The sequence below is a fragment of the Melopsittacus undulatus genome, chromosome 4 (assembly GCF_012275295.1).
Source record: "Melopsittacus undulatus isolate bMelUnd1 chromosome 4, bMelUnd1.mat.Z, whole genome shotgun sequence".
Classification (NCBI taxonomy): Eukaryota; Metazoa; Chordata; class Aves; order Psittaciformes; family Psittaculidae; genus Melopsittacus; species Melopsittacus undulatus.
In genome coordinates this window covers 67,385,464-67,408,663 of record NC_047530.1, presented here as the reverse complement: position 1 = coordinate 67,408,663, position 23,200 = coordinate 67,385,464, and the positions used below count along the sequence as shown (strand labels likewise).

Genomic DNA, 23,200 nt, shown 5'->3' with positions numbered 1-23,200 from the left:
TTTGCTTTTCCTGCAATTGTGACTATTAACATTTTTGGAAATATAGGTCTTGGGAATCCCGCATTAAACACCCCAAAATTAGCTGTGTAATTAAAGCCTGAGGATGAAAAACTTGGATTTATTCACTTGTCCACCATCACACAGGAATTCTGTGGCAGGCACAGAGGAATTCTGTCTAATGCTTCACTGTGCTACTGAAATTTCAATCAAAGAGAAATGGCAGGCCTTTACCAATAGGAAGCAAACCAACTGAAAACAATACTGGTATCCTGTCAGCAGCACTTGAATTCAAGCCCACTGACTGGAGCTGAAGTGTTTGCAGCAGACCTGCAGTGATTAACAACCATTTACTATCACTTGCCCCAAAAAACAGAAAGGATAATTTCAAATACAGCAACAGAATTCAGTGCTTGAGAGAGTACATTTTCCTATCTATTAAACTAAGATTATCTTCCTTCCTGGGACTGCCTTAATAGCATAACAGGTATCTATTACCCAGTTAGATAGTGATTTTGACAGAGAAAAGTAGTTTACTTTGAGATTGAATGCAAAATTGAAACAAAACATCTTGTACAAAAATTTCCCTGTCCTTTGAGACTATAAAAAAGGAGGCTACTCACTTAGGCAATTTCCAAAACTACACTATTTAAAGCATTTAGTTTCTTGAGTATTGAGCTACCAAGCCACATAAGGCACTAGAAGATACACTGTAACTTCTTTCTACCTGCCTTCCAGCCACCTTCAACACCTTTATTTTGTTTTAGTTGCTTTAACTTGTCCACAAAGGAAGAAGGAAGGTGCATCAAGTCCCAAATGATGCACTGCTACAGATGTGTTAAATATTTGAAGGGAACTCTTCAGTAACTTGTATTTCTGCAATGTAGCTATAGTGCCTGGGAGAAGTGCTGCAATTGCTCTTCCAAAACCATGCCAGTTTCAAAGATCATATCACATCTTTGTTGTCAAAGTAAGGTAATTATTTGGATTATAATCAAATATGCAGAAAGCAAAGTAATTTATAAACTACTGCTGTTCTTACACCTGGTATGTTAGACTGAGAGCCATTTCTGATTGTCACTACAGAATGCAGCATGAACAGGATAGGAAAGATGGCACATAGGTGGCAGCACAAGTTTTCCTTAAATTTTGGACTCCCACAGACAGAAACTGCCTAAGATAAAATAATCAATCTGCTGTAACTTACGGTAGCACCTAGAAGCCCAAAACCAGAATCTGCACAGGACACAGGAATCCAACCCTCCCCTCCCCCCCAAGCAGGCTGTCCATATCAGCAAGAGCTTCAAAACAGAAACATTTACATCACATAAGCAAAAGCACGTATATAACCAAGGACAGATCAGAACATCCAGACAAAAGAACATATGAAATAAGCTGTGTTTACCTTCAGCAACTTCCAAAGGTCCTTGAGATTTGCGAAGCTCTTTCACTGTTTCTAGAAACTCCTTCCCCCCAGCCTTTTCCAATGCCTTGCCTGCAAGGACACAGAGCAAAAGGCCTTGGCTTCAAAGTATCACAGTGAAAAAAACCAGCTGTATTTAAAAGAAGAACACTGCAGGCACATTATCCTGTTTCCCTCTATCAGCAACAGCTGTTATTTATACTTACCACTCTGTCCAGCCATAGATGAAGTTTACTTTTTACTGGTTTTGAAAACCCCTGTATGTTATTACTGGAAATCACGTTAATATAATTATCTGTAAGAAGAATATCTTACTCTGAATTACGGCTAAAATAGTGAAGAAAGGGTTTTTCAGGACTCAGATTTCCAGCCTCCAAAATCAACTCAACATACACACCCTCCTACTTTCTGAAATAAACACAACTGGGATGCCACTGAATGTCTTGATGACTGACTGTAGGAAACACTGCTCCAAAAGCCTGATACCAGATTCTGTGCCTCTCTCTGCAACTCACTGAATATCCTTTTTACTCCCTATTGCTTCAATTTACGTATTTGTACACCAACAGTAATAGTATTTCATTATTTCACATGAGCAGTATAAGGTTTTGTGCATAAGTATTTCTGAAGTATGTAAAATCCTACAATGAAATGCATAATTAGAAGTGTTATTAGTATCCAATTTTTGACATGGAATTTTCAGAGGCAAATGTAAAAATAATCCAATAAAGACCACAATAATTATTATTTACACCTTTGCTGCTCATGTGCTTCAACAAATTATCTGTGTTTTGACTGCTGCAAGGCATCATTAAAAATAGATAAATTAGTGATTAGCCTGTTATACCTAGTCAGATCCAGCCTGATTTTCAGAAGTGTTGTAAGTGATATTTTATGGCCTGGGGAAGACTCAGATGAAACAGGATAGGATCTCAGCAGGCAGCTAGCAGACCAGCTACAGTTCCAACTCTAGATCTGTTTTTACTGCTTGTAGCAAAGCCTCACCTATTTCCTCCTTGAGGTCGATTTCAGCAGTTGTAGGGTGAACAATGCCTTCTACTTTCATGGAGCCAATATGGCTGATGTCACTCTGTGTCAAAGAAAGCTGTAAAATAATATGGGGGAGTAAAAAACAAAAGTAATGTTAGTGTGAAACCATTTTCATACAAAAACACTAAAATGAAAGAAGGTTAGATTCAGGCTTTCAGAGATTATTTTATTGTGGTCAGTATGTGCGATTCTGATTTTTAGCCATTAATTAATTTTTACACCATGTAGAGTATTTTGTGATCTGCCCACAGGAGGGCATCCAGAGGAAGTGACTGCTAGAAAAATTCAGGCTCTAGCATCACACTTTGAAAAGAAAAGGGGAACTCTGGAAATGCTTTTGCTTCAAGAAAAAATAGTAATATTAAAAAGCTTTTCTCCTGTCAAAACATTTGCCCCCAGTAAACTACTGTTGGGGGCTCAGAAGAAGGGCTGACCACTATCCTGATCTATAATGGCTTTGCAACCCAAGTAATTAATGACGCTTTCAGTTCCTGGCATAAATAAGGAATGCTTTACCCACCCAAGCATGTGGATATGGCAACTGATAAAAATAATGAATAAAACTTGACAGCTGCTAAACACGTGCCCAGCACACCTCACTTCTTCCAAGAAACACTGCAGTATTTAAATCCTAACCAGAACAATAAGCACTGCCCATTTTAAATAAGAAAGAACACAGATTTTAGAGGAACTCAGGACAGACCTGAACAGAGCTGATCCAAGCCTCATCTGCCTGGCCAGATAACTGCTTTTAGCAATCTTCTGGATTTAGTATGTGTCTGGCCCATTCTAGACCACTGCTTCAGCAAAAGAGTTCAGTCCACCTGATCCCATAAGCTTCATACAACAGGGTAGACATCAGTACAGAGGGCTTACAGAACCAGTTTCCAGAAAAATATTTTTTTCCAGATGACCTTACTACTGGAAATAATAATGATATTAAAAAGTCTTGACTGTACCTCCATAGTTAAATCTGTAAGAAAAGCTCGAGTTTCATTCAGAAGCCCCAAAACCTAAAGAAGGCAAAAATCCCTCTTTTTCTTGGTGAGAACAGAGGAAAACCAAACAAAACAAAGGGACATACAGTAGGCTGGACACCAGCGACATGCAGGCATTTTGGTGGGGCACTTTTGTAATTCTGACTAAGGTGTCCCTGTCTGTGCTGAGATGGAGAAGTAGTCATGCCCTGCAGCTCTGGTGAGGTTCTCAATTTGAACTCGAATTTGAGATAGTAGCACTCCACAGCCCACTTTCAGATGGAGCTCATAGGCTTCTGGCACAAACCAACATGTGGAAGTTCTGAGTTATCCTGGGACCTGGCCCAGAAATACTCTTTTATAACAATAAATTTGGGACCACTAAGGGAGAATGTAGAGGTTTTGTACTAGTGTTATATCAAAACCATACTTCCATTGATGCTAGACTCCATTGCTATGATCCAAATCTGTTGTAACTTTGTATTACCTTTTGTCCTGGCACAAGACTCTTGGAGGACAAGATAGTGAAGCCATCCCCAGGTCCATCTTCAGATGTTGAATTTGAAGCTCCTTCTTTTTCATTGTCCTTTTGTTTGTTCTATTTGAAGGAATTAAAAAACAAGAACTCTCAAAGGGAAAAAGTAATAAAAATCAATATTTTACCATTATTCAGAAATTGATAGATTTTATCAGTTACTATACATCTCATCTTTTTAGATCAATATATTATTTGTAGCCTTTTAATCCCCAAAGACTATGTAACAACAGGTCTTTCCTGTTGATGTAATGCTAAAACATCAGTGGCTCATCTAAGGCATTACATATGTTTGTAGTCGCATTAAGAGTCAGGGCGTCCACATCCATCTGCAGTTTTATTAACAATTAAGGTTTTATTTATGGGTGGAGGTGTGCTGGTTTATTTCTGCTGCTAACAGAGCAGAGCTTGTACTAAAACAAACTTAATCCACTCAAATGGTCCGATCTGAAGGGAAAAAAAAAACCTAACTTCATGATCTAAACCCCCCCCTAAGTTTCAGCTAATAAATCATAGACCTGGATCCATATTGACAGGAGCAAGCCATCATACCTACATACAAGCATGACAAGAATGACAAAACAAAATAACTAATAACTGAACTTTGAATGCAAAATCCCATTTGTGGGATATACCCCTTCATGCAGGCTAGCCCCAGGAGTAGCAAATCTGCATCTACCAGGAATGCAGAAACATCACACATCTCTCAGTATTTGCTTTAAGGTATGTTAGGAAGCTAACGCTTCTTAACAAGTTCCAAATAGTGCATGTGCACAATTCAAAGTAAGGTGGTAGGCGAGATCAATACACAGGAGCATCCTATTAGGCAACTCTGTTTTCTTTTAAAAAGTTGTTTCTGGATATTCTCAGCTATGGAAATGTATTAAAGCCTAGAGGCATCCAGAAAGTTAAGCTTAACACAAGCTTAAAAATCTTAGTTCAAAGCTTAATATCATTTAATCCTACCTAATTAAAACAGTAGTGTTTTAAGATGCATGCACTGGAGCACTGATCTGATTACTGCTTTACCAAATTAAACCAATTTGTATGGTGAGAGAGGATCAGCAATTGTAAGGGAAGGTGCAGTGGTCAAGTTCTGATTAATTTCTTCTTGCCACTCTTTTTAAAAAAACATGAACAAGAACACACCTAAGAACACATGAAAGAAAGAGCTGTCAAAACGGCATTTATGTACGATGTTGAGACAAGCTCTCTGGGTAGTGAAAAACCTTCAGCAGCAACCCGGTAATTGTACAAGGCTGAAGGTGTGACATGTCTCAAGTAGAAAATGTTTTCAAATACAGCTTCCTTTGTTTAAATGCTAGAGTTCACTGCCACACAGTGTGGAGATGAAAAGATTCTAAACTGTTATCAAGAAAGTATTGCAAAGGGTGACACGCAAAATCTAAAAAGTTCCCCTCAAAGCTTTAAAAGCTTTTGTTGTGAAAATTGATTAAAACACTCTGTTTGCCTTTATTTCTAAAATTTAGAGGAAAGATAATCCTGTTGTGTCTATTATCAACTCCTAACTCCTACCTCCCATTTCTAGCTGTTCCAAACAATGCTGAAGCACTTATTCCTCCTTATAATCTTAGTTTTGATCCACTTCCTCTCCCACACCTCTGAAATCCCTCGTCTGCCTTATGCTTACCTTTTTGGGTGTCCTGGCCTTGGTAGATTTTGCCTTCTTGGCACTCTTTTTGTTCACCATTGTTTTCCTTCCCTTCTTCTCAGGAGCAGGTGAAAGGATGGTCTCAGATTTGCCTTTGGCACCCCGTTTCTTGGCTAGAAGCTCTGGCTGAATTCTGGGCAGGACACCTCCACTTGCAATAGTCACACCTTTGAGCAACTGCAAGGAGAAGCAGAGTAAAGAAGCACATTACAGATTCTCTTAGTTGTCAGTCAAGCTATTTTTGCTGACTACATTAGACATAACACAAGTAAACCCCACACTTCCTGCAGCACTGCACCTTGCCCCTTTATCATGAAGAAAACAAACACACAAAAAACATTAAGGGGAAAATCCACAACTATAAAAAACCTGGCAGTGACAGTGAGGTCAGCCAGGACATCACTGAGAACTCCATTACTTCACTGGTCTCTCTTCCACTGCTAGTCTTTCTCTGCATACCTGTCTTCAGTTCCTCACAAGCAGTGAGTGGGTAAGAGAAGATAGGTGCCTGCAGGCTACTTAAATAAAAAACAACCAACCCCCCCCCCCCCCGAAAAACAACAACAACAAAAACCACCAACCAACCAACCAAAGCCAAAAAGCCATGTTTGCACCACCGTCCTGCTCAAAGGACTGGTTGTAGATCCCTTTGGTATGGAAACAGATTCAATGAAAGCAAGCATGAGTCTCAAGAACCTGCTCTGCAAAGGTGAACAACAGGAATGGGCTGTGATATTCCACAGTGGACAAAGTCTGGCTAACTCCTAATGGACACCAGTAGATCTAGTCCCCAGTTTAGAGGCCAGTGACCAGTGCCTCAGAGCAGGGAGCAGGCTAGTAGTGTTAGCATGCTTTTCCCTCTCTTTTGGCCTGTTTTGACTTTTCAGTCCCTCTGACTGGGAACAGGGCTAGACGACTTCATGAGCACCACATTTTCATTATTTAAAGCAGTCAAATAGAATGCAGGAATCTTGTAAGGTGTGAATGATGTCATACATCTTCACATGAGGCCAAACAAGAAGACATACTCTGATGCTGATGGAACCTTTCCAGTATCCCTGAAAGCTGCAATTCACAGCCCATGCCATGATCTCTCTTCTCAGTTAAGTTCAGCAGAAGTGATCTGCAGAGTCAGAGCACTGTAAACCACAGTCTGTTTGCTAATGGGGCTTGGGCATACAGACAAGGAGGCAGCCCTGGAGGGAGCAATAGTGAGTGAGTGAGCCAGATCCCCACCCAAGACGGGCCTCTCAGCCAACGTAACAAAACACACATTTCTACAACTTTTGAGAAAAGGTCTTCCATACGGCACATTTTCTTTAAGTACTGGATCTCCCAGAGGAGAAAATAAAGCATCAAGTTCACCCACTTCCGCAGGACTCACAGGCTACAAAAGCAGCAAAATCTGTATCAGAGAATTTAAGATGAGATATCAGAAAACCTTTTTTTTTGTCTGCTTTTATTGAAGTGGGCACAAGCTTGTTGTCTTCTGCTACAGTAATTGTGTTCTTATTCATGTGTCAGACTAAACTGTTTCTAAACTTCTATGATACCAGCTCCATTCATGCCACAGCACTGAAATGTAAATGGGTACCTGATTCAGTTCCTCATCATTTGCAACTGCCAGGAGGATGTGTCTGGGGGCAATTCTTCCTTTCTTGTTGTCTCGTGCTGCATTTCCTGCTAATTCTAGAATTTCAGCTGTAAACACATTGAGATAAAAATAAGTAACAAAAATGCAGTTTAGGTACACCCTGTATACACATTTTACATTCCTTCTTCATACCCATTTGCCTTTGCAGGTGTGCTTCTTGTTTTAAATGGTCTTTGCTACAGAAAGGCAGAAAACAAACCACATTCCATATATTTGTAAATTGATGTAAAATCGTTTGTCCTTCCTAATTCCCTAAAGGATAGCTAGCAGAAAATATCCTAAGGTCACAGAACTTTTTACAAGTGCCAAGTTAGGAAAAAAAATGTACACCAGCAGTCCACAATTGAGCAACAGTCTGTAAACAATAAAAGAGTAAAGCATGCAATGAAACCCCAAACCCAGTACAGATAGTTCTGACAAAACAGCAAGGATTCTCAGGACCAGGTAAGACAAAGACTGAGGTGCATTTAAAAAAGTACTTGGAAAGCCAACAAAGCCAAGCAGTGCTGCTATTCTGCATTAAAGAGCACTGAAAATCTGTGAGAAGCTTCATTTCAGAACAAGACATAAGAGGTTTGACTTAGATGCAAGCAGAGACAAGGTAAAAGCTTCAGAACATGAAGTACTGGTAGAAAGTTTCTTCTACACCTCTGGGAACAGGAAGTTACTTCAAAAGTATTTTCTCTGAATTTGCAGTAATATTTATTCTGTGATTAGTCACTGAGCTTTTTCTGACTGTTATAGAGGAAACACAGACACATCTTCCTGAGTTTTATTTGATCTGTAGCAGTATAATCAATAACTTACACAGGTTGGCTCCTACTCAGAAGTTATTTCTCACGTAAGAACTCTACTGAAACACTGAGAAGGAAGAAGCAAATGTTTTGCTCCAAATAATCATAAAAATATTATTCACACCTTCTTTCATTTTAAAAGTATCCAGTGCCCCTGTCTTCTGGCTTTTTGGGTTTGTATTTACATAACAGGGATAAGAAAATCACAGCCCATCACCGTCCTTTTAATGATATCTCACTCCTTTTTATAAGCAAAATAAGAACTGTACCTATTCTTAAAAAGAACTTTGAGGAAAAATCTAGCTGAAATCTACATGCTCTCTGGCTAAAATTCAAAGGATTCAGTATGAGGTTTAGCTCTCAATTCATACAAGCTTTCAATTTCATTCAGTTAGAATGACAAAAGTACATACTTGTCATCCAGTTTTCACTACTACACAGCATACATATTTAACTGAATGTTGAAGATGTAAAAGACGTTTTTTAAAATCATATGGTGAATTATTTAAGAAACAGCCAGTCTGTTGAAAATTTGAATAATTATTCATGCCTAATTCCCAAGAAACATTATCAAATTTGCAAAGACAAGCATCTAAATGTTACAAAATAACAGAACTGTTCTTATGATAGCAAGGGCACTGCCATGAGCAAAAAGCAGTGTGTGATGGGACAGTCAGAAACAGTATCACACCACAAACACACGCTCTGCCTACATTAAAAGTTAGGGCAGCAGCCTCAGCTCCAGCATTTCATAACTCTGAAGCATCTGACTTGGACTTCAAAGGAGGAGACTGAACAGAGGTCCTGCATAAGCCAGCTATATTCACCCCAGTGGGGCTGCAGGGCTGGAAGTTTCAGACCCTTTTCCCAGACCTCTGCCAGTGGAGCTAATACAGCAGCAGACAACAGGAACAGATTGCCATCCATTGTGCAGACCAGCACAAAGGAAGAAAAGAGACCCAGACTTCTCCAGTGGATTTTGCAGGTGTGTGCTGATAGCAGAGGAAAACTGCATCAGGGAAATAAAAAGGCAACACATACTTACCTGTGTGGTAACTGAAGTTCTCTCAGATGTGCCAAAAACACGCACATCCTGCTACCTGTGTGCTCACCCAAGTCCCCCAGGTTCTGGGTCCTTTGGCCAGCAGCATCCTGATGGTGCACTCAAATGTCCTCTGCCTAATGTTAAGAGCAAAAAATGCAGAACACTCAAATGCCAGCCATCTACCACAGGACACCAGAAAGAAGGGAATCCAAGGCAGAGATGATGTATGGCAGATTGTGGAATACACCCGTAACTTATCAAAGGCTGTCATTCGTTTGCATAGGTGAATAACTGCCTTACCTCCCTCAAATGATTGTTTATATGCATACTTTTCTGATGCTGGAGGCAGACACTAAACAGGCTTAAGAATATAAAATGGCACTTGCAAAGTTCAACATCAAATCTGGAGGGCTCAGTTTTCACAGTCTCTGCTGGTAATAACAGATCCCTACAGAAACTGCTTTACCTTTCAAGTAGCTCCAGCTGAGGTTACCTACACTCATATATAAGAATATATAAGAATGTATAATATAGGTCCTACAATAAAGTCCTGTACTATATCAAGCTATCTTGAAATCAGACATCTTAATATTCTCAGACATCATTTTACTTTATATGCTTTTAGCAGCAGGCATTAAAAACTAAAATAAAATTTGAAAGTAATCTTACTTCCACCAAGAGTCAAAATGCAGAAAAATGCCTTCCACACTGAAAGCATAACTTCAAGTTCAGACCTCTTAAATGCAGATGGTTACAAGCAAACTAGCTCATCATGTACACTCCACAGTTTACTTGGGCCTCAGAGAGACATCAAATGCTGGTCAACAGGGTAATGCCCAGAACTTTTCACTGTCTGTACACAACACATGGTATTTTAAAAGGATCCTTTCTCCTGATTGATAAGCACTTGGGAGCAGGGAACTATTCCAACTATCCCAAGCAGCAGCCAAGCTATAACCTGAATGGGATTACAATTTGTTATCCTGTAACATACAGGAAAAAATAAATGAAGGTTTCTTTAGCTGCTGGATCAACAGATTTGGCAGTGTCTGGGAACTAAAAGCATCCTAGCCAGGCCAAAGCTGTTTGTTCAGCTTAGCTCTGCCTGCTTTTGTGAAGTACTCAGCTGAACTGATAAGAAAGGTGCACGAGAACTACTGATAGCAGAATTGGAAAGATTGCAGACAGGTTATTTTCCAGTTCTCCTTCAGGTTAAACTGTAACGGTTCCTGCTATGCCACCACATACAAATCTACCAGTAATACCTTTGCTATGGAAAGATGGAGTCCTTTGTCCTTCATTTGCAAGTGGACAAGTATTTGCTTGATTTGTCTCTTGATGGCAGATAAGCACAACAGACAGGAGAGTATAGCAGTTGATGCCCTTTGAAGGAGGAAGTATTTGCTGGTGTTGTGTTCTGCCCTAATTTAGAGAAAACGGCTAACTATTGACACTTTCCATGAGTTCCTCTGATCAGTACACCATTCATATGTCTTCTGCTTCCTAATCAAGAGGCATCTGCATTTTTTGCCAACATTTTGGGAAGGTGCATTATGGGACACACACAGTTGATGTTTGATTTAGATGATAATGACTGCAGTTAGCCCCATGTACATGCAGAGCATAGCCTGGCATGCATCTGTTGCAAAGTCCATAAATCCAATGGATTTCAGGCCCATTTTTCATGGAGTTTTAACTAAAGCCCGTGGAGCCCAACACTGCTGAAGCAAACACAACCTTCTGGACAGGAATTAAACTGCATATTTGCAATATGATTTTCAAGTCTGAGATATAAAACAGCATAGAGAGATTATGAAAAAAAAAAGCCATAGAACACTGATGTGATCCTCCTCACATCCTCATCAGTCGAGGTCAAAGTACCTCTTTTTGAGATACATTGTGGTGATAGCTGGCATTTTAACAATGGAGTTGCTAAGCCAAAGCCCAGATTTGGCATTGATAATGGCTTTGGTGCTGCCACAATCAATCCTGCATACAAGGGGAAAAAATGGGGATCTAGTGGCTCGTGACAAAGAACTCATACATAAGCCAAGAGGCAGCCGGAACCACATGACATCCTGAATAAAGATGCTCAAGACATATATGCACCACCCGGATGATGCTAGTCAAAAGACTCAGCGCTTCAGGGCAACACAATTATGGGCCATCAACTAATGACATGCACACTTGATAGCTCACATGAGAATTGTTGGACCATGCTAGGCCCTGGATGTATGCAGACAGCTCTGGTCCTGTTTGATCCTTCCAGCCTCATACACCAGCCATGACTTGCTTTCCTAGCTCCATAGCCTGTTCTCCTTTCCTTGACAATCCACACCCGAAACTTGTATCTCAATTGCCTTTCTTGGACGGTCTCAATTTCTCCTATCCACTCTTCTCAGTTGTAGTAATACTCAAGCTCAATTTGCCTTTCTAGGTTCTTCATTTTCAGCAAGCTCTCCATTCAGTCCTTCACCTATGCCCTATTTTTCCAACTTACCCTCCAGCATCCTGTCAGGATTGTTGGACACTCCTTCCCACTGGCCATCAGTTCAGCTTTCCATTCACGGCTCTGTCTCCAGCATCAATATTCTTCTCCCATCATCATCTCCCCAGAAGGTTATGATCTGTTCTGTTTCCTTCTCTCACCAGTGTGGAACCTGTTCCCTAGTTTGTTTATTCAGTTAATTCCAGCCTGCCCTTCCCACACCATGAACAGTAAAGCAGGATTAGCCTCTCCTTCAACTCCTTCCTATTCATGTACTCCCTGCCGTCAGTCCCAGACCCTCTTGCCACCCACCTGTGTGGCTTCTGTCTTCAAATCAGAAAGCTTCTTCCCCTGTCTGCCCAGTACCACCAAGACCACAGAAAGCCCACTCCCTGCTCTGTGCTAAGACCAGGAGCAGCCAGGGACAGCACTGAGAGATAAAGTTCTTGTGAGCACCTGCAGCCATGGGCTGAAGCATGCTCAGTCACTGTGTGTTCCATGAGCAATCCTGTCACATGTTGGTGCTGAAAGGCTGAGGCATGCTCTGTCACTCTAGGGACACAATGAGTAGACAGCCTGGGCAGCACTGGGCACTGAGAGAGGCTGGAACGTGCTCAGGGAGGACCAAGTCTTCGGAGATTTTAGTTGTTCAAATCAGAGAAGTCTCTGCTGAGCATAAGCAACCTGTGCTTTTTCGATGTTACAGCTTGGTCAAAGAGAGCAGATTTCTCTGAGATGGCAAAGACTACCATTCCCCTTTCGTAAAGCATCAAGTCTCTGCTCGAACACAGACAAGCACACAGGCATTTAGAGAAGTTCTCAGTAATGTGTTAATATAGCAGAAAAATATGGTTTAACCTGCACCTGTGAAACAGTTACAGGACCAGGCGCCCTTACTCCCACCCTCCCAGGTCTAGGCTGAAGCAGTTCTCCTGCACACAGGCTTTCAGTCTGAGGAGCCATTTCATAGTTGCAACTCCATGACAGAAAACTGGAATCTGCAATAGGAAGTATCAGATAAAGCTAATAAAGGTAATAATAAATATTACCCATTTGGCATATAATACCCCTTTTGACAACAGCCTTGGAAAGGACATTTTGTTTCTAAAGGCTTCACAAAACTAAAGACTATATTCACACAAACATAGAGGGTTTGATGTTGCAACAGTGATTTTTAATTAAACTAGACACCTTTGTAATCTTTGCAAACAAAACTCTGAGTAGAGCACAGAAACTTTGGTTTGGAAAGACCATTACCCACAAGCAATAGGTGTTTGCTCAGAAACATGACTCCATCCTATTACAACATATACAGGGTTGGGACAAGATGGGGTCTCTGCTGAGCCAAACAGCTTAAAACAGCATTCCCTTACAATTTACACAGGCCCCCAGCCTACATATCTAGCAGTTGCTTGCCTGGTTGACTACACATTCTTTTTCTCTAAAACAAAGTGTAGGCCCACACATAATCTGCCCTTACCATATTAATGATGTAATTCAAACCGCACTTACTAGCCAGAAATGGAGCCAAGATATACATTGTTCTAGTTCAGATAATAGGTAAACAGTACTGCACTGTGCATTACAAAACGATGACTATAACTCAGTCTACAGTAACAAAATGCTGCACATACTAGATGTGCTGTTGAAAATTTATTATTACACCTTGTAATAATTGCCAGAGCTCAGAATAAGTATCCCCAAATGTTTGCACTAGAAACTCTTTTGAATGCTATAGACCCTTGTGGAGTGGGAAAAGAAAAAACACTATATTCCTCTACAGACTGAAGCCCAGCAGTCACTCTGCAGCATGTTATTCAGTTATAGAAGTTACTGCAGTTTCCAAACCCCATGCAACATGGGTTTCATCTTGCAATACCCAGACATCCCAAAGTCTGTAGATAACTTCTAAGCGATCCACAACTGATGATAAAGTAAAGCAAACACACCTTATTATAGAGAAATTCATATTAATGACATTCCTGAAAAAGTCTGAACCACCACTAGAAAACATAAGACAGGTATATCAACAAAAACAAGATCAAAAAATCACTGTGGTAGAACAGGGGAGCTGCAAGATGAATCCTGTATCTCCACCTTTCCCCCTCCAAGTCCCTGCACCTCCTGAATCACCCTTGCTGAGCAGCAATCTGGTGCAAACCCTACAAGCTGAGCACCACTCTGTTGCAAACTGCAGCAAGCTGTGCAAGCCAAGGACTTCCCCAGTACAGCACAACTGCACCAACTCCACTGAGAGACTTCTGCAGTTACAAGACTTAATTTTTAATGTATGAAACTGGATTGTGCAAATATATATGTTCTTAATGAAGTAAAATGTCTTCTCCAAAATCCCTTTCAGAACTAATCTTTCTCTATGATCAAATAAACTTAATGTTTTTTCTCACACAATAAAATCAAATGAGTGGGAGAAACACTCATCATCTTGGATTCTGATTCTGCTTTTCAGTGATATTTTATTTTAAAACCAGCTTGTTTTCTGGACTCAGCTCTTGAAGGAGCTGCAGGTGAACATAAATGCAACCTTAAACATTGTGTTTGCATTTCTTTCACATAAGCAACACTTTTTCACTCCAACTCCACAAGTAACCTCACAAAAAAGAAAAAAATAATAATCAATCCTCATCCTGCAATTAATCAGCAGAAACGTGGATGTTTCCATAACATGCTATTAGGCATGGTCAGAAATTTAGTTTTAATAGTGAAATTATCACTATTGCAGATTTTGAAGGAGAACAGTGCTTTTTATTGTCTGGTAACAAGAACAGTGTTTCATGTGTAAAAAAATGTTTACATAAAGACTGTATGCTGCTATATGGCCAACCAGGCTCCATGCAAGCTTCTTCCATGCCACTCTGGAATAGCTATGCTTCTGAAACACAATTTACTCAGCTAATTTCATCCAGGCTTGTGACTCCTCATTGATTCTCTAATGCACCTCAGTCTTGATCTCTAGCACCTAAATAACCTGAACCAGAATCCTCTTTGCACTGGGCTTTGTAACAATTGACTAAGATGCTATTTTCCACAATTAAATAAGAAACGGAGCAGATACGATCATAGGCCAGTAAAGTATTACAATATACATCACAGTATGTTGCAGTATATTGTATCACCATGTCACATCTGCCCCTTCCTCTGAGGTCAATTTCAGAAAGGGAGGGAAACCTCAGGTATGTGGGAAGATTTGAACCCTGAAACACTTTTTTATATACTTAGGCAAGCCAAATGAACAACCTCCATATTTCATAACACGTTACCACTGTTCTGCAAGGAGAAATGCAAACAGAGAAACAGTTTGCTCACTTAAAAAGCACAACAGGTGCAGCACAAGGTGAGTTTGTGCTCTTTTCTCCTGTTGTATCCAGGTGTATCAAAAGCCTAATTCACATCAGTTTTTTCTTGGACGGAAACTACCTAGATGTGACTCATCACTCTGCAAAGCAATAAAAAAATAATCCTTCCAAGCATCATGCCTCTCAAGGAGAAAATTTCCATCCTCAGCCTCTTCAAGAAGCAAATTTATCTTCTTAACATTTGAAGTGAATTTCAACAAATCAGTGCTGCACTTGCAGAGCCTGAGTTTCAGAAGTGCTGAACACGTTTGTATCTCATTCCATGGATATCCCTGGCTTCTTTTTGTGTTATCAGCACTTCCAGGATCAGGTTCCTGGTTTACCTGCTAGGTACTCTATGACGGCTGCCATGTAAACTGGTGCTCCAACACCTATCCGGTACTTGTATGTTCCCTTCTTTAAGTAGCGCATCATTCTTCCCACAGGGAAAATGACACCTGCCCTGCTTGAGCGTGAGAGTTTGGACATTTTTTTCTTCCCACTTCGGCCCGACATCTTGCAGCTTTGTGCTTTTCAATTGCTGGTGATTCTTAACCCCTTGCTCCAATCCAAAAGCTGCAAGACAAAAGAAACAGGATGGGTGTTCAGCACGTGTGAAACAGCTTTATACATTATCTCATTCTTCCAGAAGAAAAAAATCCAAACCCATTCTCAATACCTGTTCAAGCTGAAGCATTGTTCATTAAAAGCTGGATAACTCGAACATTTGCTATAACTACTGATTACTGCTCTTTCAGTGTAGCAATATCACAGAAAAGTGGCTTGGATTATATATATATGTATAAAATATAATAAATAAATATGGACATTAAATGACTTTAAAAAAAACAAAACCAAAACCAAAACAACCAAACAAAAACCAACACACAAAAACCCCACCAAAACAAAACCAAACCACACCAGGGCAGATTTCCATTCTGATTGTCAAGTTTAGCAAGTTATAAACAGCTGAGAAGTTCTGGCACAATGGACAGCATTAAAAAAGCTGAAAACCAGACACTGGTGCCACCTCTAAGTGGAGAAAGTTGTACTGCTTGCACAGAAGATAAACCCTACCTACAAACACACTGCTTCTTCACGAGCCTCTTATACGGGGAATTTCACACGCATGGCTGAAGCAGAGCAGCAGGCAAGCAGCTATGTTTCAAGCACCTCTCCTAGGGCTGCTCTGGCCTCAGGAACTGACGGCCAGCTCACAGACTTCACCACTTCCATAATTCTCCCCGGATCACCTTTGCAGCAGCTCCCAGGAGCCCCAGAACCTTCCTCCACAGCAGAGGTTTTTAATCTCTCATCTTAAAAAGACTGACTACCAGGTTTTTCTGTCCATCAAGCTCCCTGAAGGTGTAGGGTTTTATTCCCTGCATTAAGAGCCAGTCTAGTCTATATGTAGGAGCAAACAGAACAAATCTTATTTTCTCTTTGTTTTTTTTTGGCAACTGTGAGATTGCTGGTAAACAGACAACAAACCCTGGTGTCAGCCACTCTGGTGTGTATGGGTTTTAGCTACATCTCTAGCTCTCACCTGCAGTCAAATAAGGATGAAGTTTTAACTCTGTTTACAAAAATTGTTTTTGACTCCATTTCAATAGCTGTCCTTGTGGCCTAATTATGATCCTGGTTACTCCTCTGAAGTAAACAAAAAGCATATCTGTCACAGATGGTATTTCCGTCAATGAAGGCATAGCTACTTTATTATATTCATCCACCTCAATGAAACAAAGGAAGACTTATAAAGCATTATGATAACTTTAGGGGATACTGTTCAATTTTATAATAATTTGCATTTTAAATAGCCTTAAAAAAATAAAGAGAAAAACAAAAGAGAAAAGTTGTTTGAAAACACTGTAAGCCCTTGGGAATAATCAATATTCAACCAAGAAACACACAGAAATCTGTTTCATTCTTAACCTGCTTATTAAAATCAAGTGCACATGCAGAGTGTCACTTGTCCCGTATGAAGCCAGACATTCCCAGAAACCAGCTCATCCATAACACCCAAAGTCAAGGGCTGGTTACTAAGACAACCTAACTTGAACACTGGTTTCACTTATGATATCAAGGAAACAAAATCATCACAGGGCCTCAGGGATCTATAAAACCCTGGTGTGTCCTTGGTCCATCAGCCAGATAATGTTTTCTTTCTGCGTGCAATATATCATCTGGGCATGATAACAAAAGTTGGGAAAGATTATACCAGTAAACCTATCAGACACAGACACCTCAAAATTGATGTTGCTCATCATCCCATTCCTGTGAACTGCCAGCCTGGAATCATGAGCAGTAGTAAAAGAGCTCATGAACTGTCACCTGCAAGTGCTGATCAAAGGCAATGGCCACTTCAAACAGACACAGGTGGAAAAAAATCCCAAGCAATCTATTAATTGCACTGATGCAGAAGAAACCAGTTGTGTAGGACAGAGAGTGATTACTAGGAAGCAGCTCCATTGATTAGACCCCCCCATTGATTGGGGGGTGGGAAGGGGGTGGGAGGTGGCAGAGAGGGGAAGGTGGAAAGAGCTGTTGTGAAAAGGCAAACCTTGCATCAAGGTGTACAAGCAAGAGGACAGCCAGCACTAAACTGAGCTGTGTCCAACCACGGATACCACACTTCAGGCATGCACAGCAATGAGAATCCAAAGGAGGGCAGTAAGAGCAATCGGAAGGTGAAAAGAAGCAGAGAGACATGATAATAGCCTTTAGAGATGCTGCTTCGAAGGTGGAGGAAGTGCTCCCTATGAAAGTGACAGAAGAAGAGCAGGACTCTTAAGAAAGCACAGCACTGGACTTGGTCAGACAGGCAGGTGCCAGAATCCTCCCACCAAGACAACTTTAGAACAGTTACAAAATGTATGTCAGAAATAGCACAGACAGGGCTTGATCTGCCTGGGGATGGAGGCTGTATAAGGTGATCTCTTGAGGTTCCTTCCTCCCAGCCCTCTTACTAAATGAAATTTGTGATAAACCCTTTATAAATTTTCAATTTCATATTAAGCTACCAATTAACATTTATAAAGTGTCCTTTTCAGTTTGTGATAACTGACATTCAAATTAATGACTAAACGCAGACTGGGAATTAGGTTTCTAGCCATCAGAGGAGCAAACTTCTGGAACAGCCTTCTCTCATGAGTAATACATGCAACATTAACTCATTTTAAAGTGGAACTTAGGAGCACATGCACTAGGTTGTGATCAGATCCCTGCAATTCCAGTAGGCCAGTTTCATCACCCCAGACTTCAATCCAGCGCTGAAATCCTGACAGGGAGTAGGGATACTACAACAAAACATGTATCAAAATAATATTAAGCTGACCTCTGATATATTTGCTCCTGTAGCACCAAATCTCAACTGCCTGTAAATCAATTGGAAAAAAAAAAAAAAAAAAACAAAAACCAAAGCAAACATCATGAGATTAGATTACATCCATAGAAAATACTGTAGTTGCACTTGATCTCTGTGATAGAGAATCAAAACGTATTTGTATAACTAAGCACACTACTCTGGGGCATGCTACTGCATTATGTAACTTCTTGTTTAATTAATCACTTCTGTTGTCTCACTGAACTTTCTACCCTGTCTACCCCTTTATTTTTCCCTTCTCTCTCACAGCAAGTCTCAGCTTTTTCCCTGACTGCCAAGGCAACCTCTGGAATCCCAGACATTTTTCCAAACACACTGCAGGCAACAGATCAGGTATGTCTGCAGGATTACGTGAGAACCTAATTACAAGAGAAGTTTCAAAACTCTGCTAATACTCTTTCTCTTTGCAACTCACATGGACCAGGGTGTACTCGGGAGTGATATACACAACAGCGTGTTCTTGCCTCATCTTGAGCCCTATGAGAGGCAATTCTTGGTAGAAAGCCAAGCTATGGCACAGTCACACCTATTAAAATACAGCTCCTGTGGACCTGGCCAAAGAAATGTGGTATACTGGGGCTGCCAGCTATCTACACTAGCCACCCTGAATGGCAGACACTAAGCTCAGGTGACTGTCAGTCTTTGGGATCTCCAAGTTCTGTTGCACAGAAGAGCTATACCTGGTCTGCAGCAAGGCCCAGGGGTTCAGATCCTGCTGAATCATTCTTTCCACAGGCAGGGATTTGGTTTACTTTGGAGGAGGGACATCAGCTCAGCCCTGACACAGTTACATGATGCAGTCTCCTGAACTGCTCCAAAGCTGCCAACAGCTGAAGAGCTACAAGCTGAGCACTGCTGTCCTAATTGTTCTCTTTGGGTGACAGAGCTAAGCTCCAAAGGCTTACCAGCTGAAAAGCAGTTGAGCCTACCCACATTAGTTCCCTCACTGCTAGCTGATTCATCATCTCCAAGTTTGTCCTTATAAACTACAGCCTTCATTAAAAAAATAGAGGAGTCCCTCCTTGCTGTGTTGTAGAACAGCATCTATATCTGGCTACCATGACATCATGAGGCTTGGGCAATTTAAAGCAATTAACTTTTCCAATCTCTTAATCAGTCACGGCACACTCCTACTCTGCTATGACTCCAACATCCCTGTGTTGTTATGGGGGATTTAATAGCTACCAGATCTCATGGAGCTCTCTACAGTAACACGAAAATAGGGTAGGCTTTTGCAAGCTGGGCTTTCCTCTGTTGAGCTGTATCATCTGCAGATCCCAAAGAATCCAGAAACATTTTCTTCCTGCCTGCTGGAAAAGAGCTTTACCTCCTCACCTCTCTCAGGCAGTCTGCTTTGGCCACTTGGAGGGTCTCTTCATCACAGACACTACCACTCCATTTCCTTCACCACCATCAGCAGAGGGTAATAACTGCTCCACATGGAAAATGAAACAACAAACTGCCCTAGGATATTCCTTTCACCATTGTTCAATTTGCATCCCACACCACATCCAAATGGATCAAGCTTTATCAAAGCAACCTTAAAATCCCTTTCCAGTCCTTCCTACATGGATGCACAGAATAGCAAAATCTCAGAATCATGTTTATGCAGTAAAGGCACATAATTTTCACAGAACTAAGAGCAACTTGCAGACAGAAACAGATTGCAGCCTCTAAGTGAGGCTGAACTTGAAAAGCTGGCCAAAAAACAATTTCAGACATTAATATGTTAAGGTCTAGCAAGAAAGCATGAATACGTATCAGGAAGTTCAACACAGTACAAAATGCCTAAGATAAATCAAATCTAAATTTTTCTCAAAATAAAACCACAGAAAATGGTCAAAGAACCAAAACTGTTGCAACACTGGAGGAGAAAAGTAAATTCAGGCTGTTCCTCTTCCCATCCCAGAACACACACACCACAGAGGCAAGCTAAGGTAACAGCTACAACTGCCAAATGCACACCAGCAACCAGTTATCACTAAATATTTGAGCTATGGCTGAGTAAACACCCAACCAAATTAAATCAGCCAGCATTGAAGCTTAACCTGCTGGACTTTACAGGTAGCTACAATGTAATTTGGCAGAGGGAATTTTGCACAGTGTGCCAGGAACTCCCCCTGGGACAACTAGAGGTTCAGAAGTGGACACTGCTATAGGAGCTACATCAGAAGCTCCGACAGGCTGGAACGCTTGGCCATAACTGGATGCCAGCATTGGTGGCCTGGACCACAGAACCAACACCCCTTGTCTTTCCAACCCTTTGTATTAGAACCATCTCTACCGAGTTTATTCACCAATTATACCTTGGGCATCATTTCCAGATGACTCACACCTGCTTGGTATCTGGAAATGTGAACTTCCAAATACTGAGGAGACTTAAATTCAGCAGACAAAGGCTGAAGGCCATGTAGGACGATCAGAATGCCAGCACTTTCCTCATCTTCATCTTAAGATCTATATGAACAGCTAGGAATTGACAACCCAAAGACGTTGCATCTAGGTGCCAACTTTGTACATTCATATTCAAAAGCCACGTTGATAAAATAACACAGAAGAGCTAAAGCAAGGCCTGTTAACCGAATAAACTGGTAAGGCACAATCAATGCACACACACAGCACTAGTGGCCAAGCAGTGTGTCTCCTGGACCCAACCTACTCCAAACCGACAGGCACAGAGCGTGTCCCCACTGCAAGAAGCTTCACGGGCACCCTAAAGCCCGAAAGACCCGTGTGCCCTCGCAGAGGTATCTTCCCCTCACACACGGCGGGGGCAAAGCATGGCTCACACACCGACTCCTCTTGACCTTCCAGAGAGCTGCCGAGCTCGCACGGGGCCGACCCGGTCCCCGCCGGGCTCCGGCTGGAGCCGCTTCAAGCCCATGCAGCCCGGTGCCGCCGGCTGCGGACTGCGGCCGTTACCGGCCCGGCCGCTGCCAAGACACGTGAACTGCTCCTCAGGCAGCCGAACCGCTCACCCATCACCCTCTAGGCCGGCAGCGCGACCCGACCCCGGCTGGCACCGCCCCACTCCTCCCGCTGATTGGCCAGCGCTACGAGGGAGCGCGCTGATTGGCAGGGAGGCGGTGAGCGATGGCTAAGGGGCTGGGACACGCGGCCGTGCCGCGTGCGCGCTCCGTAGCCAGCCGCGCAGGCGCCCTGAAGGCGTGGCGGAGGCGGGGGGGGAGTGGCCGGCGGGTTTCCCGCGCAAAGCCTCCTTCGCCGCCATGCCCCTCAGCAGGTTCGCTTCCGCCGCCGCGGAGGTTCCGCCGCCGCCCGGGAGCGGTCCCGGGGCACGGGTCAGGGACACGGGTCCGGGGCACGGGTCCCGGTAACGGGTCCCGGGGCATGGGCAGCGCCGCGGCCCCGCCCGGCTGCGGGGCTGAGGGAGGAACGGAGGCCGTGGGGAGGCCTCGCGTCCCCGCCCCCTGGGGACGGCCCCCGCGCCGCCGCCTCGCGCCCCGCGGCGGTCCCTCCCCAGGGCCGCTCACCGCCCCCTCCCCCAGCGCCCCTGCCCCTCACGGCGGCCGCGGCGCTGCCCCCGCCCCGGCCGTGGCCAGGCCCGTCCGGGGGTCTGCGGACAGCGGCAGCAGCGACGGGAGGAGGTGATGGGGACGTGGGTCTAGCGCCCAGGAGCGGGGACAGGGAAGGAGAGGAGCGGGCCTCGCCGCAGCCCCGGAGCCCCCGCGCCGCCGCTCCCCTCACCTGCCGGCGCCTTCTGCTGTTTCCTTCCTCTTTTTCCTTTTTCTCCCCTTCTTTTCCTCTTCTTCTTGCCCCCCCCCCCCTCCACTTCCCCCTTTTCGGCTCCCCCACCCCCCGCCCGCACCCTCGCTCCGCCTCAGCCGCCGGCTCTCCTCCCGTATTGTACGTTTCAATGGAGATGGCGGCAGCTCTTCTAGAGGGGGGTGGAAGGGGTTTCCTCCTGCTCCGCATACCGCCTCTAGGAGGAGTCACTGCAGCCCGGGCCTGCAACAACCCCCCTATCGCTGCCGCCCTCACAGGCATCGCGCCGCTCCTCCTTGCCCGGGCCCCAGGGCTGCTGCTGCCTTCCCACAGGCACCCCCTCCCCGCCTCCTCCATCACTGCCCAGCAGAGAAAGGGCTCCCCTGACCCCGGTCCGCGGGAGCCGAGGGGCTTGCAGTGCTCGGGAGCATAAAGGGGATGTGTGGTTTGCCATCCTCCTCAGGTGAAGGAGTTAGGGAGTCGCGGAGGTTTCATGGGCTGATGCCCAGGTGATGGGTTTTGAGGTGCCCTCCGTACACCCTCCCTGATTTTTGTTAGGAAGGGAGCCGCCCATCCCTGTATCCCAATCAAGGTGACCTGAGCGTCTTGGTGCGGTGCGTTTATTCCAAGTGTTCCAGCATCCCCGAACTGGCTTAAAACCACCGTAACAAAGAGTACTGACAGCTCTTTGTGTCTTGTTGCAGTGGAGCGTTTAAGGCGCTCACAAGCTTTTCAACTCAGCCAGGAGGGCTGCAAACTTAACTTGCTTTCTAAATGAAAGCTGAGGTGGTTTTTGTTTTCCCCACAGTTGCATGGGTTCAAGAGCTTCAGCTCCAAGACACGCAATAAGTGATTGTATTACGAGTCTCACAGCGTGTCCGTTGGCAGCGCCAAATACGTGATGCAGACCGATGCAAATAGAAGAGCGCAGGGTTACCCCTCTTAAACTGAGCTCAGGGATATTTTTACATGCAAGTGGGTTTATATCATCTTTCCTGTACAAGCATTTTGCAGTTTCACTTGAAAAATATCTGGGAGCTGCTCTAATGTGCTGGGAGATAGAGTATTAACCAGGATCAACATAACTCGCCTGCACTGTTCAGGAGG

General features: G+C 43.2%; 1 protein-coding gene across 4 annotated transcripts in view; it reads right to left on the bottom strand.

The window, feature by feature from the left end:
• The window catches only part of MACROH2A2 (macroH2A.2 histone), a 28,401-nt gene extending 6,280 nt beyond the window's left edge, over window positions 1-22,121 (bottom strand). Inside the window, exons 1-7 of one of the 4 annotated variants that reach the window (XM_034061981.1) lie at window positions 22,076-22,121; window positions 15,333-15,564; window positions 7,249-7,355; window positions 5,634-5,831; window positions 3,935-4,045; window positions 2,426-2,525; window positions 1,403-1,492 (exon numbers count right to left, since the gene is read on the bottom strand). In XM_034061981.1, coding sequence (XP_033917872.1) covers window positions 1,403-1,492; window positions 2,426-2,525; window positions 3,935-4,045; window positions 5,634-5,831; window positions 7,249-7,355; window positions 15,333-15,504 — 778 coding nt within the window. In that variant the 5' untranslated portion in view covers window positions 15,505-15,564; window positions 22,076-22,121. Of the gene's footprint in view, window positions 1-1,402; window positions 1,493-2,425; window positions 2,526-3,934; window positions 4,046-5,633; window positions 5,832-7,248; window positions 7,356-15,332; window positions 15,565-20,676; window positions 20,880-21,163; window positions 21,319-22,075 lie in introns of those variants that run through there. The other 3 variants (XM_005153693.4, XM_031053193.2, XM_031053191.2) reach the window with 3 other exon arrangements.
• Between the last annotated feature and the right edge of the window lie 1,079 nt (window positions 22,122-23,200).